Source organism: Squalius cephalus, assembly GCF_949319135.1.
Source record: "Squalius cephalus genome assembly, chromosome: 23".
In the NCBI taxonomy this organism is placed as follows: Eukaryota; Metazoa; Chordata; class Actinopteri; order Cypriniformes; family Leuciscidae; genus Squalius; species Squalius cephalus.
Window position 1 is genome coordinate 3,012,736 of NC_137144.1, and position 11,887 is coordinate 3,024,622.

Here is an 11,887-nt window from a genome sequence, read left to right on the forward strand (position 1 = left end):
GAACTGTAATGCGGTCAAGACCTGCCTGGAACTACTTTAGCCGTGCGTTTCCCTGAAAATAATGCACACCTTAGAACGTTCGTCAACCAATCAGATTCAAGCATTCAACGGCCCTGTAGTATAAAATGACATAATGTCATTCTATATAGATCAGTGGTTATACTCCGCACAGCGGTCTGTTATCAAGAAATAACAGACCGCATTCTACATTGGAATTCAACCAAGCCATGTAATAAAATAAGTTAGTAATAAAATAAGCATATATCACCACCAGATATGCTTTAGTTATTTTGTTTATCCTATTTACCTGCATTGCCCTGTCAATTATAGATACACATTTTCAATTTGTATTTTTGTATTTTGTCAATCATTTTTGCAGTGATTTTTTCAGTAAAGTTAACAAAATAGCAGCAACAGCCCTCTTCAGTTTAGAGTGAATATTTGTGTTGATTTTAAAGTGTTATGTATTCTGATAACACCAAAATAATTAAAATTAAAGCTGCAAGCAGCGATGAAAGGGCCCTCGCACCCGTGCCATCAACACTCGGTGGCTTTAGGAAGGCAGAGCATGGTTGGGAAATGTACATTTAAGGAGGTATATATAGTAAGAGTATGTCAAAGTCAGTTACAAAATGTTTTGTATAATGGTGATAATAGCATGCTTCATGACTCAGCTAAGTGTTGCTAGCATGTTCAGTCTGTTTCTAGCATGCTTAGTACACAATAATTATGTGGTTAGTACTGCATTACGGTGTTAACCATGTCAGTTTCTGTTGCCAGTAGGTGGCGTTATGACTATAACTGAATATGAGCATGGATGTGTGTTCAGGACAGAACTCTTATCAAACATGTGAAGTTTGGTGCAAATTGGACATTGCCTTCTTGAGTAACAACAAAGTCATGTTTCATTGAATTAGCATTCTTTAGAACTTAGCTAAGCATTGTTAGCATGTTTTAACATGTTGCTAGAACGGCATCAACGTGTTAAACATGTCACTTCCTGTTGCCAGTTGGTGGCGCTATTACTATAACTGAACATTCTCATGTAGATGTGTTCAGGCTATGACTCTTATCAAAAGTGTGAAGTTTGGGGCAGATTGGACATTCCATGCCTGAGTTACAGCAAATTCCTATTTAATTGCAATAATAGCATGCTTTAGCACTTGGCTAAGAGTTTGCTAGCATGTTTTAGCATGTTTCTAGTATGTTGTTAGCATGTTTAACACTTGCTGGCACTTTTTTATATGTTATTAGGAGTCCACAACAGTGTTAAACATGTCACTTCCTGTTGCCAGCAGGTGGCGCTATGACTGTAACTGAATATAAGCATGGTCATGTGTTCAGGACAGAACGCTTATCAAAAGTGTGAAGTTTGGGGCAGATTGGACATTCCATGCCTGAGTTACAGCAAATTCATATTTAATTGCAGTAATATCATTCTTTAGCACTTAGCTAAGTGTTTGCTATTATGTTTTAGCATGTCTCTAGTATGTTGGTAGGATGTTTAGCACCTACTGGCATTTTTTTATATGTTATTAGGAGTCAAGAACAGTGTTAAACGTCACTTCCTGTTGCCAGCAGGTGGCGCTATGACTATAACTAAATATGAGCATGGACATGTGTTCAAGAGATAACTCTTATCAAACGTGTGACGTTTGGGGTAGATTGTACATTGCCTTCTTGAGTAACAACAAAGTCCTGTTTCATTGAATTAGCATGCTTTAGCACTTAGCTAAGTATTGCTAGCATGTTTTAATATGTTTCTAGCATGTTTAGAACTCAATGGCATTTTTAACATGTTGCTAGAACGGCATCAACGTGTTAAACATGTCACTTCCTGTTGCCAGTAGGTGGCGCTATTACCATAACTGAATTTGAGCATAGGCATGCGTTCAGGCCATGATTCTTATCAAACATGTGAAGTTTGGGGCAGATTGGACGTTCCATGCCTGAGTTACAGCAAATTCCTATTTAATTGCAGTAATAGCATGCTTTATCACTTAGCTAAGTGTTTGCTAGCATGTTTCTAGTATGTTGCTAACCTGTTTAGCACTTGCTGGCTCTTTTATATATGTTATTAGGAGACCACAACAGTGTTAAACATGTCACTTCCTGTTGACAGCAGGTGGCGCTATTACTATAACTGAATATTCTCATGTAGATGTGTTCAGGCCATGACTCTTATCAAACGTGTGAAGTTTGGGGCAGATTGGACATTCCATGCCTGTGTTACAGCAAATTCCTATTTAATTGCAGCAATAGCATGCTTTAGCACTTAGCTAAGTGTTTGCTAGCATGTTTTATTATGTTTCTAGTATGTTGTTAGCATGTTTAGCACTTGCTGGCACTTTTTTTATATGTTTTTATATGTCCACAACAGTGTTTAACATGTCACTTCCTGTTGCCAGCAGGTGGCACTATGACTGTAACTGAATATGAGCATGGTCATGTGTTCAGGACAGAACGTTTATTAAAAGTGTGAAGTTTGGCGCGTATTGGACATTGCCTTCTTGAGTAACAACAACATCCTGTTTCATTGAATTAGCATGCTTTACCACTTAGCTAAGTATTGCTAGCATGTTTTAACATTAGCTAGCATGTTTTAACATGTTTCTAGCATGTTTAGACCTCAATGGCATTTTTAACATGTTGCTAGAATGGCATCAACGTGTTAAACATGACACTTCCTGTTGCCAGTAGGTGGCGCTATTACTATAACTGAATATTCTCATGTAGATGTGTTCAGGACAGAACGCTTATCAAAAGTGTGAAGTTTGGGGCAGATTGGACATTCCATGCCTGAGTTACAGCAAATTCCTATTTAATTGCAATAATAGCATGCTTTAGCACTTAGCTAAGAGTTTGCTAGCATGTTTTAGCATGCTTCTAGTATGTTGTTAGCATGTTTAGCACTTGCTGGCACTTTTTTATATGTTATTAGGAGTCCATAACAGTGTTAAACATGTCACTTCCTGTTGCCAGCAGGTGGTGCTATGACTATAACTGAATATGAGCATGGCCATGTGTTCAGGACAGAACTCTTATCAAACGTGTGAAGTTTGGGGCAGATTGGACATTCCATGCCTGAGTTACAGCAACTTCCTGTTTCATGGCGAAACATCGAAATTTGTAAGGCCGCCGAGGACCCGCCCTTCGACGAAAACTCAAGATCTTCGCAATTTAACGTTGCAAAGGCCTTAAGATTACACTCACCAAATTTGAAGATGATCAGATTAAAACTGTAGGAGGAGTTCGTTAAAGTACGAGGCCTGAAAATGGCAAAAACTGCACAAAAATCTGAGAGGAAGTTCAAAATGGCTGACTTCCTGTTGTGTTTAGGGCTATGCTCCAAGAGACTTTTTTGTAGGTATTAGGTCATTACACGTATGTACTGAATTTTGTGCACGTACGTTGAACGTTGCGGGAGGCGCACTCCGTTGAACTTTTATAGGTGGCGCTATCGAGCCATTTTGCCCCGTCCAATTCTGAAACCTATATCAGATGTAAATTTTCACCAGTTCTGACGCGTGTGCAAAGTTTCGTGAGTTTTCGCGCATGTTTAGGCCCTCAAAAATGCAATTCAATGCGGAGAAGAATAATAATAATAATTAAAGCTGCAAGCAGCGATGAAAGGGCCCTCGCACCCGTGCCATCAACACTCGGTGGCTTTAGGAAGGCAGAGCATGGTTGGGAAATGTACATTTAAGGAGGTATATATAGTAAGAGTATGTCAAAGTCAGTTACAAAATGTTTTGTATAATGGTGATAATAGCATGCTTCATGACTCAGCTAAGTGTTGCTTTCATGTTCAGTCTGTTTCTAGCATGCTTAGTACACAATAATTATGTGGTTAGTACTGCATTACTGTGTTAACCATGTCAGTTTCTGTTGCCAGTAGGTGGCGTTATGACTATAACTGAATATGAGCATGGATGTGTGTTCAGGACAGAACTCTTATCAAACATGTGAAGTTTGGTGCAAATTGGACATTGCCTTCTTGAGTAACAACAAAGTCATGTTTCATTGAATTAGCATTCTTTAGAACTTAGCTAAGCATTGTTAGCATGTTTTAACATGTTGCTAGAACGGCATCAACGTGTTAAACATGTCACTTCCTGTTACCAGTTGGTGGCGCTATTACTATAACTGAACATTCTCATGTAGATGTGTTCAGGCCATGACTCTTATCAAAAGTGTGAAGTTTGGGGCAGATTGGACATTCCATGCCTGAGTTACAGCAAATTCCTATTTAATTGCAATAATAGCATGCTTTAGCACTTGGCTAAGAGTTTGCTAGCATGTTTTAGCATGTTTCTAGTATGTTGTTAGCATGTTTAACACTTGCTGGCACTTTTTTATATGTTATTAGGAGTCCACAACAGTGTTAAACATGTCACTTCCTGTTGCCAGCAGGTGGCGCTATGACTGTAACTGAATATAAGCATGGTCATGTGTTCAGGACAGAACGCTTATCAAAAGTGTGAAGTTTGGGGCAGATTGGACATTCCATGCCTGAGTTACAGCAAATTCATATTTAATTGCAGTAATATCATTCTTTAGCACTTAGCTAAGTGTTTGCTATTATGTTTTAGCATGTCTCTAGTATGTTGGTAGGATGTTTAGCACCTACTGGCATTTTTTTATATGTTATTAGGAGTCAAGAACAGTGTTAAACGTCACTTCCTGTTGCCAGCAGGTGGCGCTATGACTATAACTAAATATGAGCATGGACATGTGTTCAAGAGATAACTCTTATCAAACGTGTGACGTTTGGGGTAGATTGTACATTGCCTTCTTGAGTAACAACAAAGTCCTGTTTCATTGAATTAGCATGCTTTAGCACTTAGCTAAGTATTGCTAGCATGTTTTAATATGTTTCTAGCATGTTTAGAACTCAATGGCATTTTTAACATGTTGCTAGAACGGCATCAACGTGTTAAACATGTCACTTCCTGTTGCCAGTAGGTGGCGCTATTACTATAACTGAATTTGAGCATAGGCATGCGTTCAGGCCATGATTCTTATCAAACATGTGAAGTTTGGGGCAGATTGGACGTTCCATGCCTGAGTTACAGCAAATTCCTATTTAATTGCAGTAATAGCATGCTTTATCACTTAGCTAAGTGTTTGCTAGCATGTTTCTAGTATGTTGCTAACCTGTTTAGCACTTGCTGGCTCTTTTATATATGTTATTAGGAGACCACAACAGTGTTAAACATGTCACTTCCTGTTGACAGCAGGTGGCGCTATTACTATAACTGAATATTCTCATGTAGATGTGTTCAGGCCATGACTCTTATCAAACGTGTGAAGTTTGGGGCAGATTGGACATTCCATGCCTGTGTTACAGCAAATTCCTATTTAATTGCAGCAATAGCATGCTTTAGCACTTAGCTAAGTGTTTGCTAGCATGTTTTAGCATGTTTCTAGTATGTTGTTAGCATGTTTAGCACTTGCTGGCACTTTTTTTATATGTTTTTATATGTCCACAACAGTGTTTAACATGTCACTTCCTGTTGCCAGCAGGTGGCACTATGACTGTAACTGAATATGAGCATGGTCATGTGTTCAGGACAGAACGTTTATTAAAAGTGTGAAGTTTGGCGCATATTGGACATTGCCTTCTTGAGTAACAACAACATCCTGTTTCATTGAATTAGCATGCTTTAGCACTTAGCTAAGTATTGCTAGCATGTTTTAACATGTTTCTAGCATGTTTAGACCTCAATGGCATTTTTAACATGTTGCTAGAATGGCATCAACGTGTTAAACATGACACTTCCTGTTGCCAGTAGGTGGCGCTATTACTATAACTGAATATTATCATGTAGATGTGTTCAGGACAGAACGCTTATCAAAAGTGTGAAGTTTGGGGCAGATTGGACATTCCATGCCTGAGTTACAGCAAATTCCTATTTAATTGCAATAATAGCATGCTTTAGCACTTAGCTAAGAGTTTGCTAGCATGTTTTAGCATGCTTCTAGTATGTTGTTAGCATGTTTCGCACTTGCTGGCACTTTTTTATATGTTATTAGGAGTCCATAACAGTGTTAAACATGTCACTTCCTGTTGCCAGCAGGTGGCGCTATGACTATAACTGAATATGAGCATGGCCATGTGTTCAGGACAGAACTTTTATCAAACGTGTGAAGTTTGGGGGAGATTGGACATTCCATGCCTGAGTTACAGCAACTTCCTGTTTCATGGCGAAACATCGAAATTTGTAAGGCCGCCGAGGACCCGCCCTTCGACGAAAACTCAAGATCTTCGCAATTTAACGTCGCAAAGGCCTTAAGATTACACTCACCAAATTTGAAGATGATCAGATTAACCCTCTATGGCATGGTGTTGCCCTCAGGCAACAAACCACCTTTTTGGACCTCACACTGCCCCTTTCATTTTTTTTTTATTAAAAAAAAAAGTATAATATCACCTGACATGTCTGTCCAATCAAATGAGGGGCTAAAGTGGTTGTAGCCTTTTGTTTGGGGGTGGGGCAGTCCTTTCTGGAAGCAAAGTCGCATGGGACACAGTGCCACCAATTGGTAAGTTGAATTTCACTTTTTAACATGTTTAAATTTAAATAACTTTATATAAAAAAAATATATGTATGTGCATCAGTATGTAAAGCAGTATGTTTGATTGTTTAAAGACACATTTTGATTTTATTTATATACTAAAACTGTGTTTTTTTGTTCGTTGCCTCAGGGCAACACTGTGCAGTTAGACCACTTTTTTTTTGGCCAATATGCTAAATTGGGGAGATGTGATCGGATGCAAAATTAGGACCACATGGTGCATTCAAGTCCTTCTGGGAAGCTCTGTGAATGCATAATATATGTGCAATTTAATTATTATTATTATTATTATTATTATTATTATTATTATATGTTGCCACAGAGATGATGATGCCTATCATCTCATAATCTGGCTAAATGAGTAGTGTTTTCTGGCAAACTTTATCTCTCTTCTTTATTAACAGTACACATAATGTGTACAAATTACATTGACCAGTCAGCATTAAGATATGTATTTTCCATGATCAATGTTTTTACTATCTACTGATACTTACAGGAAATGGACACAAGACAATTTTACGGGCGGAAGGAAAATGATCGAGCAGTTAGGGTCATTCCTTCTGACAGTGAGGACAGTGAGCTTGAGGATAGTGAAAATGAGGACAGTGAGGTTGAGGAGAGTCATGAAGACTGGATCCCTGAATCAGGTTTGAGAGACATTTTGGAGGTCAGGGGTCAGTTAGGGGTCAGTCAGCAAAGTATCATGTGTGTGTGTGCGTACATGTGTACATGTTTGTTTGCATGCATGTCATTCTATGATGAAGGGTATATGACAAACATGCTTCCTGCTGTCTTTTTTAGGAGAATGCCTGTCTGTTGACAATGACACAGAGTCTGAGGATGAAGATGAAGATGTAGAAGAGGTTGATGTTCCACGCCTACCCCGATGGAGAACACCCCACAATGCACACTTCAATGCTTACCCAGAATGGCAGGACCTGCTTCCAAGATCTGATGATATCATGTCCCCCCTCCAGTACTTCAAGCAGTTTTTCTCTGAAGACATTCTGGAAGTTATTGTAGAGCAGTCAAATCTGTATGCGATACAATGTGATGCAAACAAGCCGCTTAACCTCACCATAAAAGAATTGGAGCAGTTCCTGGGGATTGTGGTGTACATGTCATTGTTTGGTTTACCAGGCACACGCATGTTTTGGAACAAAGCCTGCAGAGTGTCCCAAGTAGCTGACACCATGACACTGAATAGATGGGAGGCCATCAAAAAACACCTGCACTTCAATAACAATGAAGAGAGACAGGAGGATAATAATGATCCACTCCACAAGATCCGACCACTGGTTACTCATCTAACCTCAAAACTGACATCAATCCCAATGAGCGAGAGGCTGGCTGTTGATGAGCAGATGGTCCCATTCAAAGGAAGAAACAGACTGAAGCAATATCTGCCATCAAAACCAAAGAAATGGGGCTACAAGATTCTGGTCTTGGCTGGCTCTGATGGTGTCCCGTACAACTTGGAAATCTACACAGGGAGAGTTGTACAACCCCCTGAGCTAGCAGATGTGGGAGCAAGTGGCAACGTTGTCCTCCGCCTGGCCCAGCCTATACCCAAGCATAAGAACTACAAGGTTTTCTTCGACAACTGGTTTACGAGTGTCCCTCTTGTGCTTACACTGGCTCAGCAGGGAATTCACTGCACTGGTACTGTTCGTGGCAACAGACTACCAGGTGTCAACTTGATGTGCGATGCTGAGCTGAAAAGAGCGGGACGTGGATCTTTTGAACAGAAGATGGCCATGGTGAGAGAAACCACCTTGTATGCTGTAAAGTGGTACGATAATCGCTCAGTGACCCTACTCAGTGATTACACTGGAGCCCACCCAGTCACCGAGGTTGACAGGTGGGATCGCAAGCAAAAGATGATCACCAAAGTCCCCTGCCCTGCTGTGGTGAAAGAATACAACAAGAATATGGGTGGGGTGGATCTGCTTGACTCACTGCTTGCACTGTATCGGATCAAAATCAGATCAAAGAAGTGGTACCACCGGCTGGTGTTCCACCTTCTGGATATGATCATCGTGACCACATGGCTGCTCTACCGAAGAGATTGTGAAGGTACTGGCATGAGAAAGAATGAATATATGAAGCTGTATACCTTCAAATCCTACATTGCTGAAGCCCTATGCAAAAGTGGAAAGAGCCTGGAGCGCAAGAAAGGTCGCCCCTGTTCCACAATTGCTGGCGAGTATGAGGAAAAGAGGAGAAAAGGACCCGCTGCTCCAATTCCAGTCCCTGATGTGCGCCTGGATGCCACAGCCCACTGGATGATTATGGCTGAAAAGAAGGGGAGATGCAAGGTACCAGGGTGCACAGGTACACCAAAAGCCAAGTGCCGGAAATGTGATGTTCACCTCTGTTTTACATCCACCAGCAACTGCTTTCTGAGGTTTCACACAGAATAGGAAATCAGAGTATGCTTTGTCAAAAAGAGAAGCTCTGATTCAAACAATCTCTAATAAACCACACAAACACACATTCACACACACATACACACACAGTCATTCGGATGTTGGTTAATAAGTGTTACAATATGTTTATATGGAATGTCAGAAACATTTGTTGTTGTAATTAGTAGTAGTTTGTTTATTTGATTGTTCATTGTTTTTTTTTTTTTTGGTTGGAACCATTTGTTATTGATGTTTGTCAAAATAAAACATGTTCTAATGAATATATTACATGTTTTCCTTATTCCACTTATATAGAAAACCTTGGTGTTTTAGTACCCTCATAGCACATTGTTGCCCTGAGGCAACGAACCAATATTTTGTTCAGAGGTGGGGGGGGGGACACATTTTATGATGGATATATTATCAGGGACCCACAAGCTCCCAAAAAATGGGGTAACATATTTTTTCCCCTCCAAAATAAAAAGTCATGCCATAGAGGGTTAAAACTGTAGGAGGAGTTCGTTAAAGTACGAGGCCTGAAAATGGCAAAAACTGCACAAAAATCTGAGAGGAAGTTCAAAATGGCTGACTTCCTGTTGTGTTTAGGGCTATGCTCCAAGAGACTTTTTTGTAGGTATTAGGTCATTACACGTATGTACCGAATTTCGTGCACGTACGTGGAACGTTGCAGGAGGCGCACTCCGTTGAACTTTTATAGGTGGCGCTATCGAGCCATTTTGCCCCGTCCAATTCTGAAACCTATATCAGATGTAAATTTTCGCCAGTTCTGACGCGTGTGCAAAGTTTCGTGAGTTTTCGCGCATGTTTAGGCCCTCAAAAATGCAATTCAATGCGGAGAAGAATAATAATAATAATAATTAAAGCTGCAAGCAGCGATGAAAGGGCCCTCGCACCCGTGCCATCAACACTCGGTGGCTTTAGGAAGACAGAGCATGGTTGGGAAATGTACATTTAAGGAGGTATATATAGTAAGAGTATGTCAAAGTCAGTTACAAAATGTTTTGTATAATGGTGATAATAGCATGCTTCATGACTCAGCTAAGTGTTGCTAGCATGTTTAGTCTGTTTCTAGCATGCTTAGTACACAATAATTATGTGGTTAGTACTGCATTACGGTGTTAACCATGTCAGTTTCTGTTGCCAGTAGGTGGCGTTATGGCTATAACTGAATATGAGCATGGATGTGTGTTCAGGACAGAACTCTTATCAAACGTGTGAAGTTTGGTGCAAATTGGACATTGCCTTCTTGAGTAACAACAAAGTCATGTTTCATTGAATTAACATTCTTTAGCACTTAGCTAAGCATTGTTAGCATGTTTTAACATGTTTCTAGCATGTTTAGAACTCAATGGCATTTTTAACATGTTGCTAGAACGGCATAAAAGTGTTAAACATGTCACTTCCCATAGCTATGACTATAACTATGTTGTTAGCATGTTTAGCACTTGCTGGCACTTTTTTATATGTTATTAGGAGTCCATAACAGTGTTAAACATGTCACTTCCTGCTGCCAGCAGGTGGCGCTATGACTGTAAGCATGATCATGTGTTCAGGACAGAACGCTTATCAAAAGTGTGAAGTTTGGGGCAGATTGGACATTCCTTGCCTGAGTTACAGCAAATTCATATTTAATTGCAGTAATATCATTCTTTAGCACTTAGCTAAGTGTTTGCTAGTATGTTTTAGCAAGTCTCTAGTATGTTGGTAGGATGTTTAGCACCTACTTGCATTTTTTTATATGTTATTAGGAGTCAAGAACAGTGTTAAACGTCACTTCCTGTTGCCAGCAGGTGGCGCTATGACTATAACTAAATATGAGCATGGACATGTGTTCAAGAGATAACTCTTATCAAACGTGTGAAGTTTGGGGTAGATTGTACATTGCCTTCTTGAGTAACAACAAAGTCCTGTTTCATTGAATTAGCATGGTTTAGCACTTAGCTAAGTACTGCTAGCATGTTTTAACATGTTTCTAGCATGTATAGAACTCAATGGCATTTTTAACATGTTGCTAGAACGGCATCAAAGTGTTAAACATGTCACTTCCTGTTGCCAGTAGGTGGTGCTATTACTATAACTGAATTTGAGCATAGACATGTGTTCAGGCCATGATTCTTATCAAATGTGTGAAGTTTGGGGCAGATTGGACATTACATGCCTGAGTTACAGCAAATTCCTATTTAATTGCAGTAATAGCATGCTTTAGCACTTAGCTAAGTGTTTGCTAGCATGTTTCTAGTATGTTGCTAACCTGTTTAGCACTTGTTGGCTCTTTTTTATATGTTATTAGGAGACCACAAGAGTGTTAAACATGTCACTTCCTGTTACCAGTAGGTGGCGCTATTACTATAACTGAATTTTCTCATGTAGATGTGTTCAGGACAGAACGCTTATCAAAAGTGTGAAGTTTGGGGCAGATTGGACATTCCATGCCTGAGTTACAGCAAATTCCTATTTAATTGCAATAATAGCATGCTTTAGCACTTAGCTAAGAGTTTGCTAGCATGTTTTAGCATGCTTCTATTATGTTGTTAGCATGTTTAGCACTTGCTGGCACTTTTTTATATGTTATTAGGAGTCCATATCAGTGTTAAACATGTCACTTCCTGTTGCCAGCAGGTGGCGCTATGACTGTAACTGAATATGAGCATGGTCATGTGTTCAGGACAGAACGCTTATCAAAAGTGTGAAGTTTGGGGCAGATTGGACATTCCATGCCTGAGTTACAGCAACTTCCTGTTTCATGGCGAAACATCGAAATTTGTCAGGCCGCCGAGGACCCGCCCTTTGACGAAAACTCAAGATCTTCGCAATTTAACGTCGCAAAGGCCTTAAGATTACACTCACCAAATTTGAAGATGATCAGATTAAAACTGTAG

At 39.8% G+C, this 11,887-nt stretch overlaps 1 protein-coding gene across 1 annotated transcript; it reads left to right on the forward strand.

The window, feature by feature from the left end:
- Positions 1-7,078: 7,078 nt before the first annotated feature.
- Positions 7,079-9,002, forward strand: LOC307151299 (piggyBac transposable element-derived protein 2-like; the record flags this gene model as incomplete). Its single annotated transcript, XM_079859250.1, has 2 exons — positions 7,079-7,226; positions 7,381-9,002. The coding sequence occupies 2 exons, from the start codon at positions 7,079-7,081 to the stop codon at positions 9,000-9,002; spliced, it is 1,770 nt and encodes a 589-aa protein (XP_079715376.1).
- Between the last annotated feature and the right edge of the window lie 2,885 nt (positions 9,003-11,887).